Source organism: Pogoniulus pusillus, chromosome Z, assembly GCF_015220805.1.
Source record: "Pogoniulus pusillus isolate bPogPus1 chromosome Z, bPogPus1.pri, whole genome shotgun sequence".
In the NCBI taxonomy this organism is placed as follows: domain Eukaryota; kingdom Metazoa; phylum Chordata; class Aves; order Piciformes; family Lybiidae; genus Pogoniulus; species Pogoniulus pusillus.
In genome coordinates, this window is record NC_087309.1 from 46,888,274 (window position 1) to 46,916,253 (window position 27,980).

Below are 27,980 nucleotides of genomic sequence, written 5' to 3' on the forward strand. Positions count from 1 at the left end.
CACCCTGTCCCCTTCTCCTAGTGACACAATCACCACCACTTCACTTGCCCTGAGTACCTGTCCTGTCCCCTTGTCATAGTGGCACAGTTGCCATCATGACATTGCCCTGAGTACTCATCTGTTTTGAGCAGGGAACAGTTTCTTAGGGCTCAGCAACCTCAGTATAACTCCAAGGCCAACTGGGGTTCAGTGCTGACAGCACGGTCCCACTCTGCCCAGTGTGTCCCACAGCTGTGCTACATCTGGTACCCATAAAGCCAAAGCCCAACTCACAGCTGAGCATCTTGGAAACCCTCAGCTGCTGGGTGAGGGGCTACTTGTTGGGTCAATGGCTACATCACTGCCTCTGCTTTCAGGTTCACTGGAGTTGTGGTGACTGGTGGAGAACACAACGTAGACGATATCTGGTGCTCATTTTTTTCATTCATTCATTTATGCCTTTCTGTAAATACATTCATTTTTTTCCGTATGTATATTTATTTCTGTTTTTCAAATCTTGGCTCTGTCTCATCCCTGCATTGTTTTTGGGCACTGGTGGGGTTTGCCCAGTTGTGGTTTCCACATGCTCTGGAGGCAGCTGTGGGTGCTGGCCTGGTCACCGCAGAGGCAGTGGAAAATGAGCAGAGGGGCAGGAAAGGGGCAGCACTTGGGGAGGTGGCCTCAGCTGGGACAGACCCCTGAGAGTGAGAAGGGCAGAGTATTGGCGGCAGGGAGAGAGAAAAGGTGCAGCTAAGCAAGGCCTGTCCTAGCTGCTACCTGCTGCTCACAGTGGCCATGGCCCCTGCTCCCCACACAGGGTGCTTCTTGGAGTGTGCAGTGCAGACTGCAAGGCTGAGGCTGCATAGGGCTGTGGGCAGAATGGTCTGGTGCAGGGCCCTGGTGCAAGGCCCCTAGGGTGCACAGGCCTTGGGGCCGAGCTGTCACTGAGGGGTACGTGCGGGCACTCGTTAGCCATGGCTACCCACTGATTAGCAGAGGCTATCTTCAGTGAGATAAAGGGTTATTTCCAGTCACCAATAACAAAAACTAGAGTAAGTTAAATGTAGCACACCTCTATTCTGAGATAAAGAAAAAGTTTATTAAAATTCAAAGTTTTAGATAATTCTTTTCCATAGAAGTATTTTTCTGGGCAATTCACTGCAGCAGGCCACGAATTGTTTCCAATAAAAGAGCCCTTTCAAGAAATCTTTACATAGCATCCACACCTACTCCAACAGTTCCAAGTAAGAGCTATCTTGGAATAAAATCCCAGTGTGCCACACACTTCACAGTCAACGTAAAGGTAGTATGCAGTAAAATTGTATCAAGGGATAAAGCATTTTTCATTTAGACTAGGCATACTACTTTTGAGCTGAGATTCTTTAAAGAAAGCCACAACACAGTCACTGTATGTTGTATTTACTTAATTTCACAAATAAGTCAAAATCCTATGAAAAGTTATTCAGTCTTTTCAAACAATCCTCATAGTAACACTTGAGTGAGTTCTATTTGAGGAGATATTTCAACCAGATATTGTGTGAATTAGTACACTAAAAGTTAAAGTCCAGTAAAACTGGTGGAACAAGCTTAAATTTATAACTGAAGGCGTTTATATGTAGTATTAATTTATAATACAAATAAACCTCTTAGTGTACCTCTTTACACTGAAGAGTTCACAGACAAATTAAACACTTTCACAGTTAATTTCAAGATAATAGAAATAAATTCCATTTAAAAACACTTTTATGGTAGCATTCCACGTGTCACAAAGCAATCCTTAGTACTTATGATAGTATGCATGAGCGAGAATTTTCCAATTTCCCCTCTGCCCTCAAATGTAACGTTATAAAAAATCCAAACTGGTCCCCTTGAGTGTTTTACAACGGAGCTACACTGAGGCATGTGTAACTGGAGCATAAGACAGCCAAAATAAAATTACAGAGTTGGGATTTTACTGAAGTATGCATCTCTGCCCTGTTAAAAATATTTCAGGAGAAGATACTTATGAAGGGACAGTCAGCACTAAGTAGGTCTTGGACTGCTTTGCAGTATGGGCAAAGCAGTCAACTGTCTATTGTGTTACAAGCTGGGAAAGATGAGTAATTTTTAGTCCAAGTGGTGCAAGAAAGCATCTTTCACTCTGTTGTAAAATTATGTCCAAATACCACATTGAAGAAAGAGTAAATACCCTTTGTACATGTGGAGGGTGTTCAGAGACATTTAACTACTTTGGAGACTAGCGTTCTTTCAGCTGCTATGCACTTGGCTTGCTGAATCTTGCCACACTCAACATCATTTTCAAAAAGATCTAACAGAGAACTACAAGTGTCATGAGGAACAACACGTTAACTGCTCCTCTTTAAGAAGACTGCAAATGTACTAAATTGTTTGTTTATACATTCTTGGCTTTACGTAAGATACCTAGTGGGAAAACATTGTTCAATTCATATTTAATATTACAATAAAAGCCACAGTCACAGAAAATGGGGTATCTTTTCTTTAAAAGATGAGGTTTAGAGGTCTCACAGGTAAACACACTTTTCAATGTGGCAACAGTATCTACCTGTCTGTGAAACAACTCTGCTCACTTCCACTGTCTGGCTCTCCTGAGTCACCTCTGCTCCAGTAAGAAAAGTGATGATACAAGGTTTTGATCTACTGGCTCTTTGTACCTCCTCTGCTGACACAAGTTCTACAGTACAGCTACTTTAATGGCTGTACTCTTACAAAAAGAGGACAGAAGACTCTGGTGTGCATACTAGACAGACAAATCTTTTAGCAGAGCTAAATATGCAGCAGGAAAAAAAAAAAGAGATATCACTAAAGCTGTTGCAACCTTCTCTAAATTTAAGCAGCATTTCACCCATATTTCACGAGTCTGCAAATAAGCAATCTTGGAAAAAAGGCATTAGTGACAGTTCCATGTAGAAGACAGAGTAAGATCTTAAGATCTAATTAGGGAAGCTTTATATCACATTTCACCATCTGCTCCTCTAAGTAAGAGTTATAATTAGTGTATACTGGTTTACATTGTGTTATTTACTATTTTAAGGCCACTACCTTAATCTGAAAGCATGACTTCTACATAAAAGTACATAGTTGGATTGACAGTACAAGCTACTTCTTAAAGATGAGTTGTTCAAAACTTCATTTGACTTCTGCAGAAGTAAACGCAATCTCTAAAGGTAGATTATGTCCTCAAGCACACACAAACCACTTTCAGCTCAATATCACTACAGTCTGTTCATAAATAATTTAGCATGTGTACAACTCACAAAAAAACCCAACCTTAACCTTTGCCACCCACCCAAACTAGAAAACACCTAGTTAATCAATGCCACAGCCCCTTAGCCAGGCAACACTGTTCCCCATTCTCAGTTTTCTCAGGTATGCAAATAAATGTCAGGGGGAACATATTCTTTTTGTGGTGTACTTATATGTAATGTAAACAATTACACCACCTTTAGATGAATGAATTCTTTTGACCTTAAAAGAAAAGCACCATTTATTTCTCTCTAATCAAATAACTTGAGATGGATTTTGGAATAGTTTACTGGGAAAGTATTCATAAACTACTTAAACTTTTTCTGACACCAGTCAACTACTGCAACCTTGTTATAATTACTAGATAAACTCCAATGCATATTATATCAGGGAAGAATTTTAATTTTTAATAACCTAATTCACCAGAAAAACTTCAAGGCACCCCTGTAACGAGCCCATTCCATTACTTGTAAATATACCAAATCTCAAAACCACTGTTACAGCACAAGTTTAATAAACCAATTATCCAGTTTAGGATATAGGCTTATATTTTTCTGCAGCCACAAAGATAAACAAAGTCCTCTCTTCAGACAGCAGACCTGGCTACAGCATCCTAAATCATGCAAACAAACACAACAGTACAAACTTAAATTTCATCTGCTGTAAAATTAAGCCACATCCAGGACTCCAGCAGCCACTAACTGTCTTGAAAGCCAGTCCAATCCTTCATAAAGTCCTGTACCACTCCGGGCATCACAGCCCTGAATGTACCAGCTACGGCCACAGCAGAGTTTGTGAAGGCTCAGTAGTTCTGTCATTTCTTCCACTGAAAGTGCACCTGCTACATCCTATAATAAAATCAAACAAAAAAGACACAGTAATTCTTCTGTACTAAGTTTAATGTATTTTATCTTTACCCAGTAGTTTAGAATGAAGCTACAGATCATGCAGAAGCTTTGCAAAAATATAAGCTCAATAAAGCAGTTATGCATTTACTACTTGCTATCATAAACTAAAAAAATGGTTATTATATCTACTACGCACTCTAGCATCACTTATTTTACCAGCATTAAACATGAGAAAAACATTTACATTTAATGGGTTGTACCTTATCATTCCCTAACCATAGCAGAAGGTTCAGAAAGTTGGAATTTGATACACAGACTGAGGGAAAGAGTAATAGCGTGGGGAAAAAGAAGAAAAATCACAAGTACCTGTTTATTAGCAAAGATCAAGAGCAAGGCATCCCGCAATTCCTTTTCTGTTAACAATTTCGCAAGTTCACTGTGTGCTTCACTGACCCTGTCTCTGTGACTGCTATCAACAACAAAGACCACCGCTATGAAACAAAGAGATAAATGTTTACACACATTCAGATATAAACACTGTAACATTAGCTTTCAACTCACAATTTTTTTTTGTCCTAAGAGTTGTCTATGTGAAGTTTCTCAGCACTGCGCAACTTAGATTTCAAATCCTGGAGGACTGAGAAATATCTTACATAACTCTATTTTTTTTTACTAAAATTTAGAAGTCAACTAAAATAGAGGGGGGAAAGTCTGAAGTTTTTTGCCCCGTCTAATATAAAGGCTTTCATACTTCTAATTACTTAGGTCTAAAACTAGATTTACAATGTGTAGAATGAGTACCTCAGGTTATATAATTTCTTGATCCGTTTATATTGTTCAACTCCTACATGACTCTACTAGTTTCCATTAACCGTCTGGAATATCTACAGGGTCAGCCAAAACAGCACAGCTCTCTTCAGCTATAGACTATGCAGTGAAAATTGCTGTCAACCTGACACAGCAGTGCAGATTTTACTATCCACTACAGAGTAATCAAGATGCCAGAAAGACTGGAGAGCCAGGGAGGCATAGCTAGAGCACAGAATTTAAACTTGCAGCTTTTGCAACTAAAAAAAACCCAACACCAAAACTAAACAAAACTTACTGCAGAGTATGTACCAGGTTAACTGCTTAGCTTTCTCTCCAACATAAAATTCCTAGAGGCAGACATGAGTCCATGCTACTGGTGTTTACACAGTAAGTTTTAAGAGGACAACAAAAATCTCAAATTACAAGTTTTAGAAGTTTGAAAATATGAATAATTTAAAGTGTTACAGCTTGCAATGCAGGGTAACATAATGCATAAAGTGGAGCACCTAGATTGATGTTCATCATTCCTAAGTATTTTAGTTAATTCTGAACAAATTCACGAAGAGGAACCCCCTTTCTAAATTGGAGAAACAACTATGGGGGATTTACAACATAAGTTTCTAAGTTGGCACAATTTAGATCAATGTTTTCAGAATCAGTAATATAGTCTATGACCAGATACTACACTGCAACATTGAGTCAGAAGTTAATGAACTTGGTAGAAATGTTTACATTGTCAACTAACGGCTCCAAAAGACTGAATATTTTAATTTCAAGTGATATTTGAATTTCATACCTGGCAAGTAGTAATTCTCACTGTGCAAACTTAGGAATGCTACACTGTATCTGTTGTCAGCTAGAACCACTTTTAACAGAGATTCTAATTTTGTCTGGCTCCATAAACTGACAGATTTACAGAGAATGCACCTTTATCAGATGCTGTGACAAACCAGATGGAAATTTATTAGCTCATGAATCTAGCAGCTGTACTTCATATTACGTGAAAACTTCTACAGTGATAAGTTATTTCCATTATAAAATTTCTTGGCTCTGAAATCAGCATAGAAGACGAAATAGAGATTTAAAGTTCTATGAGTCTCACCTTGTGTATTGAGGTAATAATGTTTCCACAGGGGCCTCAATTTGTGCTTCCCTCCTACATCCCAAATAGTAAACTTTAAATTCTTGTACTCTACTGTTTCAACATTAAAACCTGAAATAAAAATATTAAAGTTTCACAGTCTTGCCCTGTATAAATAAAAAATAATGAAATTCTGCAGATAAGCCAAACATTCAGAAAACAGCTATAATGTTTAAATTGTTGCTACTAACCTATTGTTGGAATTGGCTGCATGAATTCATCTTGCTTCAATTTAAACAAAATAGTTGTTTTGCCAGCTCCATCTAATCCTAGAGTGACAACACGGATTTCCATTTTTGGTCCAATATGTACCCTGTTGTCCTGGAAGAAATAGCATGTACAAAAGACAAACAAGTTTAGGAAGTTCTGATTAGAAAACCCTTACGTTTAAGACAGCTATCACTATTTGTGAAGTGATTAAATGGATGAACTCTAAAAATACAAGGCACAATCACCCTTTAGCGATGATATAAGCCAAAGTATCCAATAATGTCTATATTGAATCTGCAACTTCTGTTTATCACACACCAGACATGTGATAAAGACAGCCAGTCTCACGCTATCGTGCTGGTACTTGTTAAAATTTCAAGCTCTTCTGTAATTCTTAGCTCAAACTGCATGAGGATTTCTTCATAGCAGTTAGAATTCTCTGACCAGAGCACTCTCTGCTGGTCTTGTAACTTCTCTACTACCTTTAGTTACATTCTTAATGCCCCCACCTACAAAGTTTCCTTGCTTGAAGGCTCTATAGCCATGCCTCTTCAGCTCACTCTGCTTCCAATACTCTATGACATTACAGAAGCAACATTATTAGCACTAAGCAGTAATCTGAAAGAGTGAATTAAAAGAACAACAAAAAAAAAAATCCCAAAGCCTTGCTTGGAGGCAAGGAAAAATGAACTTCTCATTTGTAGTTTACAGTGAGCCAATGAGAGTACTGAGCAAGCTGATGTTAAGAACGTGATCAAATAGTAGGACTAATACGCAGCAGCAAAACATAAACAGTAAAATAAACACCACAGGCTAAGATTACTATGTATCCATGAAACACTTGGAAATACTTAGAAATGCTACCTTGATGAAATATCAGAGTTTCAACGATTAGAGTTGTGTGGCAATAGATTTGTTTTCTTGTAAGATCTGCACAGCACTATGCTGACAAGTAATACACAAAACCTTCTGTATACCCTACACAGCATTTTATTTCTTCTTGTATTAGAAACACTATTTATTGTGCCCAGGCTCACAGCTACTTTAAGGCTTGTTCCTTAAAAAGAGACACTGGAAGACTTCTGAGTTCCCCAAACCAAGACGTATTTTGGATCTATTACAGCTTAGCCAGCTGCAAGTGTTTTCTTTCAACACACTCAGAAATTCGTAGTCAAAATGTTCTTAGTTAGATTAACAGCTCCCAAAGGCAAAAATAGGCATCCAAAATGCCTCTCTGACTCAACCCTGTGAGATGGCAGCATCAGCTCTGAATACACAGAATTCAATTCATCATCTATGAAATGTGAATGCTGCTTTATTTCTGGAACAATTAGAGTTTGCAGAAGAGGTTTCCCTGATAATTCTAAACTTGGTCTGAGCTGAATAGGAAAGGGAGAGATAGGAACGAAAATGTTGCACTATTGATCTAGAAACAGTTTTTACAGAAATTCAAATAAACTGAAAAAACAAAATAAGTTCTATGGAAAAAAATGTAATTTCTACCATCAGAAGGACTGGGACAGGATTCTCATGGAAGCATCTCTTTCCTTATAGTAAAGACTTCAACGGCAAGCATTAAATCCTCAGTTTTATCACAGCAACATCAGATCTTATACCTCGTTCACCATTTAGAACCAAAATAATTCATGAACTAAAGCACTTCTTGTCTTTTAAGAGTTTCAAACTTACTTTCCTACAAGAATAACAGTCACCACTATCAAACTCCAAATAATTTCATCATCTTTCAACAAAAGGTTGCATTAAAACTACATTAAAGGAGAAAAAAACCCAAACTATCTAAAAGATCATCTGTGTCTAAACCATCAGTGAATTTAAAGCAACTATAAGGCAAATCATCATTTAGCAAATCGAAAGAAATACACTGCTTGGGGCAGTGTGGTTAGAGAGCTGCCTGGCAAAAAGGGATCTGGGAGTTGTAATAGACAGGCAGCTGAATATCAGCTAGGAGTGCACCCAGGTGGCCAAGAAGGCCAGTGGCATCCTGGCTTATATTAAAAATGCTGTGACCAGCAGGAGTAGAGAGGTGATTGTCTTCTTGTACTCAGCTTTGGTTAAGGCCACACCTTGAATACTGTATTCAGTTTTGGGCACCACAATACAAGAGAGACGTGGAGGTGCTGGAGAAGTTCCAGAGGAGGGCAACAAAGCTGGTGAAGGGCCTAGAGAGTAGATCTTATGAGGAGCAACTGAGGGAGCTGGGGCTGTTTAGTTTGAAAAAGAGAAGGCTGAGAGGAGACCTCACTGCTGTCCAAGCTACCTGAGGGACATTGTGGAGAGGCTGGTGCTCGTCTCTTCTCACAGGTAATTGGAGACAGAACAAGAGAGAATGACCTCAAGCTGAGACTGGGTAGGTTTAGACTAGATATTAGGAAAGAGTTTTTCACAGAGACAGTGGATGTGTTTAAGGGCTGTTTGGATATCAGCTTAGGGATATGGTTTAAGGTGAATCTTGTAGAGTAGGGTTATAGGTCAGACTTGGTGGTCTTGAGGGTATTTTCCAACCTGGATGTTTCTGTGAAGATAAACTGAAAGTTATAATAGTGTTATCACATTTAGAAAGAGGTGTGCAATTTTCAGGAAATAAAATAATAAACATTATGCAGGAGTCCTGCTGTTCTCATAAAAGTCAAAACCACAGGGAAAATACAATTCCTGGCATAAGTCGAACAAACAACAAATCAGGGATGTTTACAAAGAAAAGCATTTCTAGAATTCACAAATATTATCTTACATATTTAAGAAAAAGTAGCTAATCTTCAAATAAAACTACCAATGTAATCAATGTCAAACAAATGTTTCTCTCTGTAAGTACAACAGCACAGTAGTTTTTTTGCTCATCATATGTTAAAGACGCTGTGGCACTAACTGATATCAACTTGCCTAGATTTGTGGCAAAAGGATCATAATGATCATATACTACTCCTACTTTCTTTTAAATTACATTTAAGATATCACAAAGTAGATAGATGTATTTTCATGAAATTAGCAATACCTTTGTAAAAGTGACAGGTATGCTAGCATCCAGCTGGACATGATCTGCAAGTTCTGTAAACTGCTGCTGCTGTTTCTGTAGTGTCTCCAGCAATCTTGTAATTTCCTGTTTGGCCAACACTACTCTGCAGTCATCCTAAATAGCCAAAGAAAACAAAAGCGTTCCTTACCTTCAGTAATTTACTTAAAATAACCAAACACAATGTAAATGTGGTGATTATAATAAAGAGACACTAATGTAATAGAAATAATTTAAAATAATTCATATACCATTCCAGCAGCTGGAATAGAGCAGCTCCTTTGAAGCTGTAAGAGGGAAGAGCTGGTATGTGTTTTATCAGAAGTTACAACAGGCTGATAGTCATTAGGTTACTAAAAGAAAATACCTAGGGAAAACAGGACTTGCAAGTATGCACATGGGCAACAAGGAAAGATGTTATGTAACAGATTCCAAAATAAAGGAGAAACTCTATTCTCCTTCATTCAACCTTCTGGGATGCACTGGCTATATATAACAGAGATATATATATACACCGGGAGCCTAGATAGCTGTGCTGGAGCAGCACCAGCCTTACCATCACGATGGTGTGGTTCCCGGTGGGGATGTCTATCTTAAGAAGGTAAGTGCCTGCCAGCTTTGCAATCTACACATCTCAGGAGTATGGCTGGTCAATTGGATAGAGTGAGTATAACTTGCTCTTTGATCAATATTATTACTTGGCATTCTTTGTCATATCTTATTCACCATTGTAGTTTACAGTATACCTCTCTCTCTGATTTTAGTATTTGAACTATAATAAAAGTCTTGAAACTGTACCCAGAGGGGTACCCATTTGTGTGTGTACTTCCTGGACCCAAAAGAATCCACTGGAACAGAAGCATACAGTAACAAGTTTAACACAAAAATATTGTTATTCATCCATTAATGACCATAATCCACAATGGAACACTTGCACAGATAAAAAAGTACACCTGACTTAGCAACCAGATATTAGCTCTAGAAACATGAAAAAAAGTTAAAATGACACATTAAATAATTTCTCACACTGATTACTGGTTGGTGTTTTGGTATTTACTTCCTGTTACCACTAAAATAAGGAAGTGACCAACCTGATACTGTCATAAGGCTCCTTCTTCCAACATTTAATATGTTGAATTACTTGTACTGCAAGTGATACTGGGAGTTATTTAGTCCTAAAACTTTTATCCTACCAGCATCATATGACAACTGTCTTCAAACACCTATATGAGTAATTGCAACTGTAAAATCTCATAAACCTTATAGGTTTTCAGCTTCAGTTTCATCTCTCCTTCTCACTAACCTCACAAATAATCAGAAATAACTACAACCAAGATAATTATGTGACAGGATTTCCAGCAATTAGAAGGCTTGATGCTTTTGCACTGATTATCCTTGTCTAATATCCCCTTGTAACAAATACTTAAAGTCAGTATAGCAATATTGTAAAGGAAATAAAAATGTGGAGTAGCATTTAAACTATTCATCTGTAGTGCAAATTCAAAAGCCAGTTCTACACATCTTGCCGTATGTTACAGCTCATTTGCCAACTTACCTGTTGTAAGGTCTTTTCACAATGAAGGCACGCTGTTGAAACTTGTGACAGGAGAATGGTCATGTCTTCTTGCTGTTGCCTAAGCCAAATCAACTTCTCTCTCACATGAGCATCAACAACACTAAGAGCCATTTCCTCTTGGCGACAAAGAGTTTCATGAAGATCAGAAAAATAGGCTCGGACACACGAGCGAGCATTCTCTGCAGTCCCCGGTACCTAGAGTGTTGCAGTTAGGAGATGAAGGATTAAGAACAACGTTTGTTTCTGGAAGCACATTTTACTTTGTATGTTTTCATCGTTTCTTAACGTGTTCTCACATCTGCTTGGCTACATCACAGCTCAAGTCCCAGTTATATAAAATAATGTCCTATCAAGATCCTCCAAGAAGTTACTTCACTCATCAAGGAGCTTATTCATCTGTATATGCACATTAGTAAAAACAACTAGGGAAAAAAACCTCAGCAGTATCACAGCATCCAAGAATAGATGCTGTGGCAGCAACACAAGCTTTGTCTGGGGCCTCTCTGTTTTCATGTTGAGGTGCTGCAACGTGTCCAGAGAAGGGCAACAAGGCTGGTGAAGGGCCTGGAACACAAACTCTATGAGGAGAGGCTGAGGGAGCTGGGGTTGTTTAGCCTGGAGAAGAGGAGACTCAGGGGTGACCTCCCTGAAGAGAGGTTGCAGAGAGGTGGGGGTTGGTCTCTTCTCCCAGGCAACCACCAATAGAACAAGGGGACACAGTCTCAAGTTGTGCCAGAGAAAGTGTAGGCTGGATGTTAGGAGGAAGTTCTTGCCAGAAAAGAGTGATTTGCCATTGGAATGGGCTGCCCAGGGAGGTGGTGGAGTCACCGTCCCTGGAGGTGTTCAAGAAGAGACTGGATGAGGCACTTAGTACCATGGTCTAGTTGACAGGGTAGGGCTGGGTGCTAGGTTGGACTGCATGATCTTGGAGGTCTCTTTCCACCTGGTTGATTCTATGATTCTGTGAAGCCATGAAACATTATAATGGACTACAAATTTCCCTCTACAAACTGTCTTAAACCTTAATCCCTATTTGGCAGCAGTAAGAATTTACAGTCTTTTTGAAAAATATATGTAGGTTTTACAAGAAATTCCTTATCTTGGTTATTATTAGAAGCCAATACTCTTGGGAGAGGGAGAAAGAAGCATACATGTTCAGTATGGGCCATTCCAACTCCATCTTCAACTATTTGTTCTCCTCCTTCTATATGTTGAACAATTCCAACTAACTTTCTGGAATAATCTGAGATTTCTTCTGTGAAAGTTCTTATACAGTGAGCCATGTCTAAAATGGATGCACGAATCTGGTTTGCTTCTGGTTCCAAGACAGAATGCTGTTGATTAAAAGCAACATATCAATGATCAACCACAAATATTTTTCTTAATAACCTTTTCTATTTTACTACTATTATACATTTAGCAGTAGTAAAATATATGGGTACTATATATATACACACATATATATTTTACTACTACTATATACATACACACACATACACACATACAGGGAAGGCAAGTAAAAATTTAAAACAATCTTGCAACCTAAAATGCAATCAGGAATTAGAGATTATGCCAAGACTAACACAGGCATTTAGCACTTACACAAACAAACACAGAAGTTTCCTCTTTATCACCATCAGTTTCAAAAACAGTGGTTCAGCTGTACTGGGGAGGGTAAGCCTAATGTTTCTACAATGAAAACAACTTTCAGAACTGGTCAGTGAATGCTGTGAGAAGCTCAAAAAAGCACTGGAGAAATAGGTTATCCATTGTAGTATATAAATAATTTACTGTGGTTATTAATGGGCTTTATTGAGGTTATTATTTCTTGCAGTCTTACCACAGCCATTATCTGAAAAGGAAAACCTAAAGAGCAGTATGAAGTTGCCTCTGTAAAGGTGTATCAAGAATCCAATCTTTCATACTTCAACTGGTTAAATAACCATGCAAGCTACCTCATGGATGACTAGAAAATTAGCAGTACCTTATGACCTTGATGCTTTCCATATTCTTTGCAGACACAACACATAAGAGGACTGGCTTGGCAGCCCTCTTCTAAACAAACAAACTCAATAGCATGCACTTGATGTTGGGAGCACATGGTCTTCTCATGTGGCTTATCAGCGAGAGGTACACGCCTGTGTTTTGCTAGTGTCTTTGTAGAATGAGTAAGCTGAGAACAGTCTGCACACAGGTGAGTGGCACAAACAGTGCAATATACAGATGCAATGTGGGCTTCATCTTCATCACAACGAATGATACTCTAAAAAGAAAAAAAGTCAAATTGTTAACATTTAATCCTAATAAAACCAGAAGACCCATAATGAATATGAGCCTGAAAGCAGACTTTCTTTAAATACTACACACTAAGAATTATTTGAGATATTTCTGAATATTTAAGTTTTCAATAAATTATTTTTAAAAATTAGCGTCTCCTTTACAGTCAACTCCAATAAATTTTTCTTAAGGTATCCAGAAATTTTATAAATCCAGAGTGGGAGCCATAAATTTTTGGAGGGCAAATAATTCAAGCTCAAGTCATTTCCTCCAAATCAGTTACTACAGAACAAGTTACAGACAGACAAGCCAGCAATAGACAATTAGGCATGCAGGGCAGTTACCTATTCGTAAAATGGCACTGCACAATAGTTTTTGCATATGAGTTGCTAATACAGAAATTATTAAATCTGCTAGTTTTGATAATGAAATACTATCACATGATGTAGTGATATCAAGTAACTGTAAAAGGCAGCTATTCAAGAGCACAACAATGACTTGAAGCCTTTAGGAAGACTTGCTAAGTTTGAGAAAATTATCCTTATATCACCATAACTAAAACATCCAAATGAGTAACTTTTTCTAAGCATCCTAAAAGCCTAGAAAAGGACAAAAGAGTAAGCATGTCTCATAATACCTTTTTATTTTCCACTTTAGTCAGTGGAGATTCACATTTGCTAATGAAACTGTTAATTGAAGCCTTAATATTAGATACTGAAAGAAAACAGCATTATTAATAAAATTACATTTGGTAAAGAACTGACTTCCCCCCTTTTATTTTCTTTCTCTTTTTTTCTCCTTATGTCTAGAGATAACTTAAAGACAATGTAACATTTTTTTTCCTTTTTTTTCAAAAGTCAGTACCTCTCCAGATTGACCAATGGCTTCTTCTGCTGTTCCACACTGCCCAGCAGGTCCATTCTGCAACCGTTCCAAGAGTTCCAACAAAGCAAAATTCTTCTTCAAGCCCCAGACACCAGAATCTCCTATTTCAGAAGAAGAGTTAAATGAAGATGAATAAAGGAAATCAAACCTCAAGCAAATACCATCATGAGAAGTTCTACAAACTACATTCGAGACTCTAATAAATACTAAGAGCACATTAACTACAGTGATATTAACAGCAGAAAGATACAGTACTACTTTTTCTGTGTAATCTCATACTACCTTTATATCCTCTTTTTTCCCTACTTAAAAGACGCCAGGATTATTAATTTTTAAAAGCTCAGTAAAAATACTTGTAAAATAATCCACAATAACTGACAAATAAAGACTGTAAGGAACGCACAATCTCTAATGTGTACCATAAAAATTAGTATTTCACATAATTGTGTACAGTGAACATTTCTACTATACTAACAGAAGCTCTGACGAATTTCCATGGACAAACCCCATCCCCTAAATCATAACATGCAACACCTATTGCAGATCTCCACTTACAATACTATTTGATGCAGCAAAGAAGAAATCTCATGCTTTCTAGAGTAAAGCAGAAGCTCACATCTACTCTTGTATCATCCTGATTTTGTAGATGTTAACACAAAGCAACACGATGAGAAACAAAACCAGAATTGCATCCCAACGCTGCTGAATGTTACCGGCATAGGTCAGGTAGCATTCGAGAACTCCAGTGATTGCTTTTCCAAAGAAGTATCAGCACTGCCACAAATTTAAAGACATTTTTCTGACACATGGCAAAGTGCCACAGTGAATGAAGCTGCAGCTTTGAAACTGAATCATTACTTTCTAGTCACTATAGAATTACAGAAAGATTCAGGTTGGAATGGGCCTCAAGACATCACCTTGCCCAGGCCTCCTGCTCAAGCACACTTACCTAGAGCTGCTTGCCCAGAACCATATCCTGGCAACTTTTGAAGATCTCCAAGGAACGAGAATCAACCACCACTCTGGACAGCCTGTGCCAGACCTTGGTTATCCTCACAGCCAAAACTGTTGGAAGTGACTCACAAGGATCACCAAGTCCAACTCCCTACTCCTAGAAGGACTACCGGCATAACAGGTCATAGAATCATCATACAATCAACCACGTTGGAAGAGCCCTCCAAGATCATCCAGTCCAACCTAGCACCCAGCCCTGTCCAATCAACTAGACCATGGCACTAAGTGCTTCATCCAGTCTTTTCTTAAACACTTCCAGAGATGCCACGCCACCACCTCCCTGGGCAGCCCATTCCAATGCTAAATCACTCTCTCCATGAAGAACTTCCTCCTGACATCCAGCCTATAGCTCCCTTGACACACCTTGAGACTCTGTCCCCTTGTTCTGTTGCTGGGAGAAGAGACCAACCCCCATCTGGCTACAGGCTCTCTTCAGGTAGTTGTAGACAGCAGTGAGGTCACCCCTGAGCCTATTCTTCGCCAGGCTAAAACAAAAACAAAACCACTTGACTAGAAGTGTTGGCTGAGCACTTCCTGAACTCTGACAAACTCTGTGCCATGACCACTTCTCAGGGAAGCCTGTTCCAGTAATTGACCACTCTCTCGGTGAAGAACATTTTCCTAATGCCCAAACCGAACTTCTCCTGACTCAGCTTCAGTTCATTTACTCATGTCTTGGATGGTCACTGCAAGGAGGAGATGAGCACCTCCCGCTCTACTGCCGACCTTGAGGAAGTTGTAGCTTCCGTGTCATATCCTAACCTTCACCAGACCAGGCTGAACAAACCAAGTGGCCTCAACCACTCCTCTGAAGTCTTGTCCTCAAGACCTTTCATCATCTATTTCACTTATCTCCAGATACACTCTAACAATTTGATGTCCTTCTTACAAATACCAAAAATGCACACACTACTTGAGGTAGAGCCACACTGGTGCAGTGTAGAGTGGGACAATCATCTCCCTCAATCTGCTGGCTATGTTAGCCCATTTGGCTGCCAGGGCACACTGCTGATCAACTTGCCATCAATACAAAACTCTAGACCCCATACTGCAGTGCTGCTCCCCAGCCATTTATCCCTAAATTTATATGCATGAGGCCTAGATCAGAAGGAGAGTTCCTCACTATAGGAAGGATACTAAGGTGCTGGAGTATGTCCAGAGAAGGGCAAGTAGGCTCATGAAGAGCTTGGAGCACATATCCTACACAGACCATCTGAGGAAGCTGGGGTTGGTCAGTGCAGAGAAAAGGAAGCTGAGGGGAGACTTTATCTCTCTTTACAACTACCTGAAGGGGGCTGGAGCAAGGAGAGGACCAGCCTCATCTCCTTGATGACAAGTAACAGAATTAGACAAAATGGTTACAAGCTGTGCCAGGAGAGGTGTAGGGTGGATATTAGGGAAAATTTATTCACTGAAAAGGATATTAAATATTGGAATGGTCTGCCCAGGGAAGAGGTGGAGTCACCATCTTTGCAAGTATTCAAGCCATGTGTGGACCTCTGTCTTAGGAACATCGGTTAGTGTTGACCCTTCAGTGTTGGGTTGAAGGTTGGACTGGATGATCTTCAAGGTCTCTTCCAACCAGTCATATTCTGTAATTGAGCATTCTTAGATTGTCTCTGGCCTCATGTGTGGTGACAGATCACATCAAGTAACAAACCAGTATTATCTCTGATCCTCTTTCTGCTGTTACAATATATTTCACAAAGGCCTTTTAGTTGTCTTTCACAGTGCTGGCCACCTTGAACTCTAATCAAGCTTTGGCCAACAAATATTCTCTCTGTGGTAATGAATGGCATTTCTGTGGTCCTTCCCTGTTGCCTGCCCCTGATTACAATGTCCATATGCTTTTCTAGGTTATAGAAGCTTCCTGCTCAGCCTAGCTGACTTTCTGCCACCCTGCTTGTTTGACGTCAGACACTTGGGAATTGCCTGCTCCTTTAAATACCTAATGCAGAAAACACCTAGCAACTTCCTCTCAAGTTGTTTTATATAAAGAAAAAAAAAATCTCATTTTAGCAGTATACTATCAGACATTCCTCAAATGGGAAACGAGTCATTTTCAATGACGGAGTAGAAAGAATTTGAGATTCTTCTTAATACACAATACTTAGAAAGTTCTGTACAACTGCTATAGGCTGACTCCCATTGTGGAATCACAATGATATACTTCTGAAACTCAAGAATGACTAATTAGAGGGGCAACCTGAGAATAGAGAGGTGTTTCCAGTGGAGCTTAATGTTGAATTCAGTACATATTTTCAGGGTGTCACTTCTGTGTGTAGGTTTGTGGGTTTTTTCTTCTACAAAATTGTGAGGAAAATAAGTTTTGAAGTTGTTTAGTGTCCAAACTTGTGGGAGAATTCTCCCACAGTGGGACATGAGCTGTAAACATGAGGGAGATTTCCTTGAGTTTGCTGGCTCAGGAAGCTAGGCTGTGGACAAGTGAGCAACCCACGCACACCTGCAGAGGGCTGGACCTGCCAGCCCCTGGGGTGGGAACCACAGGTTGTTTACCACAGGGTAACCTATCTGCACCCTGCACGTGGCTTGGGGCCAATCCGTACTGTCCACTTGTGCCAGCCCCAGGCTGGCTGGATACACCTCCTCTGAGCACTATATAAGACACTGCACTGCCCTAATAAAGTGTACTGATGCATAGCAAGCTGCTGAGTCGAGTCGTCAGTACCCCGATCTCGCCTCTCGCCAGCCTCCGGACCCCGACACAAACTAAACCTTTATTACTGCACTGTTTAGAACCACTGTAACTTCTAATTGACACTAACAAAGCTGCTCATATATACTACCAGTACTTGGCCCTTTCACATTAGGAGCTGTTAGCAAGTAATTACACCCTCTACCTGGATTAGCATGTAATGTATGTGCTCTACTTCCAGCCTCAGTGCTATGATGTCTTTTACTATTGTCATAGGGATTTTATTATGATCAATTCATCAAAATTGGTAGAACAAAGATAAACCAACTCTCATTACAATCTCCAGAGATCTTGTTTTCCTATCAAATAGTTAAACTCATGCCTATGATCATCTTTTAACATTATTTTTACCAGCTTCTGAAACAACTGCTGACTGTAACATTCTCAGTGGTCAACGGATGAATACTGCTTTTCTACAGATGAAAACGAGAATATGTAAGCTGTCCTCTCCTCCAACACCCTCAACTGGTGCAAAACAGCACTGACCTACTGTTTGTCAGAAATGCTTACCAGTCAAGGACTGCTCATAGTACCAAAACTGCTACTTCTGGAAACAGGTCCATCAAGATAGTGTTAGCAGATTTGAATTTAGGCATAAAGCAAGGGCTTTCTGCAGTTCCATGATGGAAGACTTCTCTGCTACAGGTAGCAGTCCCAATATCTAAACTAAGCTCAACGCACTCCACAAAATAAACTGTGAGCAAAAAAGTTTTAACTTTCTTTTGCTACAGATCTTAAAGTTAAGTTCACAGAAGTTATGTTCTTATTTTTCACAATTACAGTCAGCACAAGCACAGGCATCTGACTCAATGCATTTTGACTTCATAGTTTAATTATGGTTTATATCTAGCACTCCAATCTGGATCACAGTGTTCTTTGTAACAGAGAGCAAGGAAGAGTCACCATGCTCTTCTTAAAAATTGAAGAAGTACAGATCAAAATATTCACTTTTAAAATCTAAATTACGTCAAAGCCATTTGTAAACAGAGTCTGGATTTGCTGATGCTCTATGTACTTCTGTTTCTAAATGAAAATTCCAGACAGTGGAGCACAGAAAAGCAGGTAGATGTTTCTTTTCTACAACACTTAGAACAGCAGTGCCCTGTAGCAAACTTCACTGTGCACAGCTTCCAGTTACAATACATAAACACTCATATTAACAACACAGTAACATAGTGACTGCTGATCCTAATACAGATGTATCTTCAGATTAGCCACTAATCCAGACAGCCACTAAGAGCAGAGAATATATGTATGTACAGACACCAAAAGGATAAATCTACTTATGAAAAGGATTATGGCATGTTAACCTTTAAGTAAACATTGTCTTAGCCCTTAAGCAAACATTTGATAAGACTGAGAGAGAAGCTGCTCAATCATGACAGTTGTTTTTTATTGTTTTTTTTTTTCTTAACAAAAGTATTAGAACTTATGAAGGAAAAAAGTTCTCCCCTCAGTTTACATTCTCCTACCTTAATCATGTTAGTTCTGGTTTATGTCTAGCATGAAGAGAAAGCCAAGGCAGAAAAGTCAAAGCAGAAGTAACTTACTGAAGCATAGCCAACAGAAAAGGTACTTCTGCAGCTACTGTATTTATTTTCTTGTTGCTCACTGAACGCTGTCAGGAGACAGCTTTAAGTCATAGAAAACCAGACAAAGCTCACATAGAAACTGTTAATCTATAAAACAGAATTTATAACCAGCAAGCATTCCATACAACATACATTATCAAACAAAGTCACATCTCACTTAACTAGTATGTAACAGAGTTTATGTATTGAAGAGAAAGTCACTTCGCTCCTTTTTGACCTGAACTATAAAACTGCTACACACTCAACATGCACATTTTCAACACATCTGAACAAGTGTTCACTTTGTATTCAAGAACACTAAAAGAAGAGCCAAGTAAGTACATCTATTTAATCTCTTGGACTTGAACTCAAATTCTGCTTTGGTAAAAGAGTATAGTGATCTCATCACTGTGCCTACAAGGGATGTTTGTGCCCATTACAAGACCACTACTTCATCATCTGACTGTCCCTTTTCAAAAGAATAAGAAATGAATTACAGGAAGCATGTGAGGCAGGAATTAGATGGTGTCCGAGTGAAGATAGTAAGACCAACTTCAGCTAAAAGACACAAGTGGTATTTTTGGAACCATAAAGCTTGTTCGCAAAAGGACTATAAATAAAGGAATAAAAACCCAAGAGAATATTATGGTATAGCCACATTTTCTTGCATAATAAATTGAACTTTGATCTTACCACTCAAACACTAGCAAAACAACATATAAATGGAAACAGTATCAATGGAAAGAATTCCATGAAGGATGCCAACATCTGCATACATCACTTCAACGGGAAAATAGTTTCAGTCTTGCAAAGTGATAACAGCAGGGAGAGTTCACCTCAGCCACAAACTGTTAAAAGCTTTTCTAGCATTGCTGAAGTTAAAAAACAGAGCCTCCAAAGCTGCTCCATAAACACAATCTTCTTGACAGTTCCCTGGTCCATTTCATTGAAACAAAAGCACAAACAAACAATCAAACCAAAAAAAAAAAATCATTAATCCAACGCAGAAAGAAGAGGGAAATCAATTTGCAAGACATTACTCGTTTCTCACAAAGCAAGGTATTTCACAGAAGAGGCTCTAGGAAGAGTCTCTTCTACAAAGACAATCTTGTAAAATTCTCTCAAATTTATTGCCTGAGTCAATATAATCTCCACAATACATAGCTTCAAAATTTTGAAAATTGAAAAAGCTCTTCCATTAGGTTTTTCTGGTTAAGGAATCTTAATCCAGTTGAAGGCAACCACTAGACAGCACACATACCTTCAACGTGTATATATATTAAAATTCTCCACTAGAAGATTAATCACAAGCAGCTTAATATAAAACTCTCCAAAAATCTTTATGGTTAGTCTACTCCACAGAGCAATATGGTTTGGGCAGTCCTTACTAAATAGTTTCCCTCATAGAATCAACCAGGTTGGAAGAGACCTCCAAGATCATCCAGTCCAATCTATCATCCAGCCCTATCCAATCAACTAGACCCATGGCACAGCAAGACTTTAAGAGCTATTAGAACGTTCTGCTAAGCATGTAAATGATGTGTTGACAATTTTCACTTACCAACTACAAATTTCTGGAAATCATGATTGACATAGTCAAAAAACCCTGCCCTCTCATAGTTTTATATAAATTTTCTGGTCTATCTCTTTTATAGAAGCGTCCACTTCAGAAGTGAGATGTCCTGATTTTCCTGGGATGGAATCACAGAATTAGTTTTCTATTCAAGAAAGCTACATTTTTTAAAAGACTGCAGTACCTGATTCTGCAAGACTAAATTGGTAAGACATTGCTTTCCATTCTTGTCTAGCCATGACATGTGGGTTTCTATAGTGATGAAGGTTTGTAACAGTTTTGAGCGAGCCAGATGCTAAAGCTAAGAGTGAAAACCAGGGCAGCTGACCTATGGTGGCCAAAAGAACCATTCCATAAAATAAACATCACACTCACTATAAATGAGACAAGCTTACTGGGTGAGGGTTTTTTTCTCCTGATGGCCATCATTCTTGAGAGTTTTGCCTGATATTCTGCTCCAAAGGCCTACTCTCTTGCTAGTTGTGACCATCACATTTTCAATGCAGCTGTGGTGCTTGTGCTGCCTGACACTTAGCATTCACTGCTGAGATTGCACAGCTCACAAGCACTACTTTTGTATTTCTACTAGTACTCACATTAGAGATTTTGTTCCTATTTTATTAAATCTGTTTCTATTTCACCACACAGGCTCCTTTTCTTTTCTGGATTCACTGAGTGATAGAAAAACTGGCTAAATGAAGATGAGAGAACAGCTCTATCTACAGATAGATCTCCAAGTATTTATTTAAAAAAGCTCTCAAGATTCCTTGGGAAAACTTGGATGAAAATAGGATTCAGTGATTAATTAATAAGTGCAAAGGAAAAGAAGCAAGTCTACTTACTGATCTGTATAGGTTAAATGACCAATTAACAGCATTCATGAAATCAAATTACTGGTAAAGGAATTTTGTCCAGCATGGGTACCCTTACATCCTGATTATACAGCTTCTCTTCCAACAGAACTTTCTCTTGTCAGTGGTCCTACAATCTAGGTTTAGACACTAAACAGTTTCCTGAAACTACATCATTAAATAGCAAAATGGCAATTGCAGAAATGGGTGAAAAACGGAGCTTGCGCCACCACATGCCTCCCCTGACCTCCATTCCTAAGGCTTCAGAAGAAAAATGAAATGCAAGTGCAGCAGATGTAACCAACAACAGTGACTACTAGGTGACTATGGAGATGTCTCAAAGAAGGACCACGATGAGCTGCACCCTCATGAAAACCTCATATTTAAATGCTGGAAGCAGTAATATTTAAGACAGTTTTTACTAACCTGGTAAGACTCAAAGTAGCTATGACTCTCTTCTGCCCCAAATTGCCACACAAAACAATTTTATGCACGTAAGTAATTTTATTTTCAATATGTTTTGCCAAAACTTCCCACCTCTGAGTTTTCTGAGCCACTCTTGATAACAGAATGAATATTACCCTTCTTTCTAGTACTAGCCAGTAGGACGTAAATCTGCCCTACATAGGCAGATAGAAGTGGTTTCACATTCACAGGCTGATTTCGATCACCCTGACATCTTCTGAAGTGAGTACGGCAAGGCACCAGCAACCCACGATGTCCTGGAATGCATGCATGACAACTTCCTCCTCCAGTGGTGGAAGAACCAACATGAAAAGGTGCTATACTGGACCTTGTTCTCACCAACAGGTAAGGGCTGGTTACAACTATGAGGCTCAGGGACAGCCTTGGCTGCAGCGACCACAACATGCTAGAATTTAAGATCCTCAGGACATCTAGGAGAATGTATTCCAAGCTTATGACTCTGAACTTCAGGCATGCAGACTCTGATCGCTTCAGGGATCTGCTGGTCAAAGTAACACGGGACAAAGACCTAGAGGGAAGAGGCGCCCAGGACACCTGGTCAGTATTCAAGGACTGCCTTCCCCATGTCCAGGAGCAAAATATACCAACAAAGAGGAAGACAGGAAAGAATGTTAGGAGACCTGCCTGGATGAGCAAAGAGCTCCTGGACACATTGTCACACAAAAAGAAACTGTACAAGGAGTGAAGAGAGGACAGCTAGAATGGGGGGCATATAAGAAAGCTGTTTTAGCAGCAAGAGACCTGGTTAGAAAAGCTAAAGCTCACTTCGGTTTAAATCTGGCCAGGCAGATCAAAGGGGAATAGGTACACTAATGGCAAACAGAAGGGAAGGTCTGCCCCCCCGCCTCAGAAAGGAAATGGAAGAACTGGTGATGAATAACATGGAGAAGGTTGAGGTTCTCAATGTCTTTACCTCAGTCTTCACCGACAAGGGATCCAGTCACACTCCTGAAATCACACAAGAAAACGGCAGGGGTAGGAAGAACACCCATTTTAAGTGAAGATCAGGTTCATGACCATCTGAAGAACCTGAGAATGTAAAAGTTCATGAAACCCAACGGGACACACCCACAGGTACTGAGGGAACTTGCAAACAAGGTCATTAAACCACTCTCCATTATATTCCAAAAGTCATGGCACTCCAGTGAAGTCCCCACTGACTGCAGAAGGGGAAACACAACCCACATTTTCAAAAAGGGAAAGAAGGATGAAATAGGGAGCTATAGGTCAGTCTCACCTCTGTGCCCAGTAAGATCATGGAGCAGATCCTCCTGGAGGCACTGCTGAGACGGAATAAGGAAGAGGTGATTTGGTACAATCAACACAGCTTCACCAAGGGTAAATTGTGTCTGACAAACCTGGTGGCCTTCCATGACAACATCACAACAATAGACAAGGCAGAGCAACCAACATGACTTATCTGGACCTGAGCAAAACCTTTGACACTGTCCTGCATGACATCCTCATCTCCAAGCTGGTAAAATATGAGTCTGATGGATGGACCACTCAGTGTATGAAGAACTGGCTTGACAGCTGCAACCAAAAAGTGGCTGTGAGTCCACATCCAAGTGGAGGCCAGTACAAGTGGAGTCCCTCAAGGACCTGTACTGGGAACGGTCTTGTTTAACATCTCCATCAGCAACATGGACAGTGGCACTGAGTGCACCCTCAGCAAGTTTGCTGACAGCACCAAGCTGTGTGGTGGGGTTGACATGCTCCAGAGAAGGGATCCATCCACACAGACCTTGACAGGCTGAAGAGCTGGGCCCATGACAACTTCACAACGTTCAACAAGACCAACTACAGGGTCCTGCATCTGGGTAAGGGCAATCCCACTGATACAGGCTGGGCAGTGACTGGCTTGAGCACAGTTGTGCTAGTTTGAAGCTAGCTAGAATGTTTTGTTGAGTAGAACTAGATTACAGGCTGTGAAGAGGAAACAATGGTGATGCCTACTTCACTCAGAGGCTTGCTGAGAGGTATAAGAGCAAGGGTCCAAACATAGATAATGGAGTTGCTCTCTGCCCAGGCTCTGGGCTGCATCTCTCTAACCTCACCTTCCGTCTCTCTGATTAATCCACTTGCTTCCTAACCCATCTTGGGCACAAGGCAATGTCTGGGGTAAGGTATAGAGGGGTGGAAGAAGGTGGGAGGGTGGTTGGGAGTCCCTCCTGGGGACTCAGGTTTCTGGGAGGGGTGTTGCGTTTCTGTATTACCTTTTACCTTGTATATAACTGTATATATTGTAGATATCTGCTTGTATATTGTGCTAAGCTGTAAATATAAAAGCTTCATTCGATCTCCAGAGCAGGCTGTGTCTAGTCTGGGTGATTTCTAAAGTGTGCAGTCCTGAAGAAAATTATTTGGGGGTGCTGGTGGATGAACAGCTCAGTATGACCCACCAGTGTACACCTGCAGCCCAGAAAGCCAACCAGATCCTGGGTCTCATGGACAGAAGCGCATACAGCAGGTCAAGAGAGGTGATTCTCCCCCTCTACACCGCTCTCATGAGACCCCATCTGGAATCATACAATCATCTAGGTTGGAAGAGACCTCCAAGATCAGCCAGTCCAACCTAGCACCCAGCCCTATCCAGTCAACTAGACCATGGCACTAAGTGCCTCATCCAGTCTTTTCCTGAACACCTCCAGGGATGGTGCCTCAACCACCTCCCTGGGCAGCCCATTCCATTGGCAAATCACTCTCTCTGGGAAGAACTTCCTCCTAACATCCAGCCTATACTTTCCCCGGCACAACTTCAGACTGTGTCACCTTGTTCTGTTGCTGGTTGTCTGGGAGAAGAGACTCACCCCCATGTGGCTACAATCTCCCTTCAGGTAGTTGTAGACAGCAATGAGGTCAACCTGAGACTCCTCCAGGCTAAACAACTCCACTCCCATCAGCCTCTCCTCATAGGGTTTGTACTCCAGGCCTTTCACCATCCTCCTCACCCTTGTCTGGACACTCTTCAGCATCTCAACATCTCTCTTGAGCTGTGGAGCCCAGAACTGCACACAGGACTCAAAGTGTGTCCAGTTCTGGAGTCCCTGTTTCAAAAAGATATAGATGTGCTGGACAATATCCAGAGAACAACCACAAAGATGATGAGAGGGCTGGAGCATCTCTCCTGTGAAGACAGTCTGAGATTGAGGTTTTTCAGTTTGGAGAAGGCTCTTAGCAGACCTTACTGTGGCTTTCTGTGAAATTTACTAGCCTAGACACAAAAGTTAAAGAGTTTTTTTCCCCCCTCTTCCGGTCTGTAGCAGTGTAATGGATTGAGTGAACTTGCTGATGTTATTCATACCATGATGCAGTCATGTCAGATGTAAAAATAAAAGCACTAACTGGCGCAAAATATTATGGGGCTTGAAGTTCACAATGAAACAATGGCAGATTCCTTTTCTGATTGCTGCTTTTGGGTTCCTGTTCTTGGGTGTTGATCTTTCACACTGGGATGGCAGTGGGACAAGGAGGGATGGGGGAGCAGTCTTCTGGCTTGGGCTTTTGGCTCACTTACTTCTGCTTGCTGCTTCATTGTGCCATGTTTTTTTCTGCAAATAGGCTAAGGTAATTATGCATTTTGTACCACATTTTACTGGTTTTCATCAGTAGACTCTATTCTCATCTCACTTTTTTTTTGTCTCAGTCTCAAGTTTTTGAGTGTTACTTTGCCCTCACTTCTGTCTTGGGAAAATAGCCAGGTTAAGCCTGCTGGTTCAGCTTGACCCATTTTGTCCAGATTCAAACCATTTCAAGAAGCCTCACATGTTTAACAACATTTTGTTGTGTTTCATCAGAAGCTACTCATTACGTAAGATTTTTTAAAAAAATCCATAAAGCTTCACTTTTGTTAAAATTGAAACTCAAAAATGACAGGATACTTTCAGATGCCAAGGAAAAAAATGCACAATAAAAACTAAGAAGTGCAAGTCCCCTAGCGTAATAAAAATGCTACAAGATACAAGCAGTGGTCTTGGACAGAAATGTTTCAAAACTAGAGGACTGAGCTTGTGCTCTAACATTCTCCCCTTTAAAAGCATACTCTAACAAGCATCGTGTCACTGTACTGTCACAGATAAGAAACTGTTATCACCACAGTTCTTTCAACCACAGCTTCTAGATCAGCACTCATGATGCTCACACTTACCATCTCCTTCCCCCCAAGAAAACAAACCCCTCTTTCATAAGAGACCAATTTATTTTCCTGACTCCTGCTTCCATGAAAGCATTTCAGTGTGCTTTAATGCTGCTTCCAGCTTGGTCTGCCATCTAGCAGATTCTCTAACTGCAAAGTAAATTCGTATTTGACCAAACCTTATATTTAAGAATTACTTCCATGAATTACTAGAGGTCTCCTTTGAGGGTCTCCTTCACTCAACAGATTTTGTCTCCCGTGCTATTCAAAACTGTTTGAGGCAGTAATTTAAAGTAGAACAGTTCCTTTGTAAATTTAAGTACACAAAAAGACTTTAAGATATAAAGTTTGCAAGCCCACATTTGATAATATAAAGACAAAATCTTTGTCTTTTCCTAAGGTACCTATTTTATTAGTGTTTAACAGTGCTAAGAGTATCTCTGAATGATAAGGAACGCTTCGTATTCGTTACTTGGCAATAGTATCACTAAGTGGAGCAATATGAATCTGCATCCAGCACTGTCTTTCAGATATCCTCAGTTTTAAGAAATTTAGATTTAAATTTTCTTACCTAGTTCAGTAACCTGTCGATCAAAAGGACAACGAACTACTCTGCCATGAAGAGGAAGCCGGGTAAGACAGTCATGGCAGACAGTATGGCCGCATAAAAGCAGCCTGGGAACTTTGTCACCTTGCAAAGAAAATACATCTTCACAGACTCCACATTCAAGAACCTGTCATTTCAAAAGAGACCACATTTCAGTTTGAGCTGATAAAAAAGCAAAACTTCATACAGTAAGCCATGGGACACTCTTCATTTTGCAGAGTTCCTACAATCACAGCAGGTTATTAACTTGGCTTCACAAACTACAATCAAAGGAATGATATTTATAAAGCAAATAAAGAAACACGAGCACAACACTTCAACTCCTCCGTGCCTCCCCACCGCTTCATGTCCTTGCTCACATCATTTAAAAGCAATGCCATACCTGACGATGCATCAGACAACACCGCCAGCCAACTACCTCAGGGAGCCCACCCGTTTCGTTTTCTCCGGGCTCGTTCTCGGGTTTGAGGCTTGCCACCTTTTCCCTCACACAGCGGCCTCCCACCTCACAGCCCGCTCCGAGGCACACTAAGGCAGCGCAACTCTACGCGGACGAGAGCGAAAGGGCCTCCGAAGAGGGTTTCCCCAGGCTGAGCTCACTGAGCCCCGCCGCCTGAGGGGACGCCTCCGGTCGTGGAGACCACTCGCTTCCGCCGCTACTCCTTGCCCCAGATGAAGCAGCGACGGCACAACCCCGGCAGCCGCAGCCTGCCCTACCGCAGCAGGGCGGCCCAGCCGAAGAGCGCGAGGAGCCGAGCAGCCAGTCTCACCTTCACTGCGACCCCAGCCGGGCCGCGACCGCCGCCACCAGCCCCACGACCGCTGTCCTGCCCGGCACCAGACCCAACCTTGTTTACACTTAGCGCTGCCATCTTGGGGCGGGCGGAGCGGAGCACGCACGGGCAGCAACGGGAGAGCAGGCGCCTCCCGCCGGCAGCGCTGCCACGGGAGGCGCATGCGCGCCGCCGCCCCAGGGCAGCCTGCGCCCGCCTCTCTCCCCCGGCAC

The 27,980-nt window shown here is 40.6% G+C and overlaps 1 protein-coding gene across 1 annotated transcript; it reads right to left on the reverse strand.

Moving 5' to 3' along the window:
- Positions 1–1,056: 1,056 nt before the first annotated feature.
- TRIM23 (tripartite motif containing 23) lies at positions 1,057–27,969 on the reverse strand. The gene is made up of 11 exons (XM_064176604.1): positions 27,745–27,969; positions 26,939–27,101; positions 14,001–14,122; positions 12,844–13,122; positions 12,011–12,193; positions 10,839–11,054; positions 9,266–9,400; positions 6,234–6,363; positions 6,004–6,114; positions 4,458–4,582; positions 1,057–4,091 (listed from the first exon to the last, which is right to left on the reverse strand). The coding sequence occupies exons 1-11, from the start codon at positions 27,844–27,846 to the stop codon at positions 3,912–3,914; spliced, it is 1,746 nt and encodes a 581-aa protein (XP_064032674.1). The 5' UTR covers positions 27,847–27,969; the 3' UTR covers positions 1,057–3,911.
- Positions 27,970–27,980: the final 11 nt, after the last annotated feature.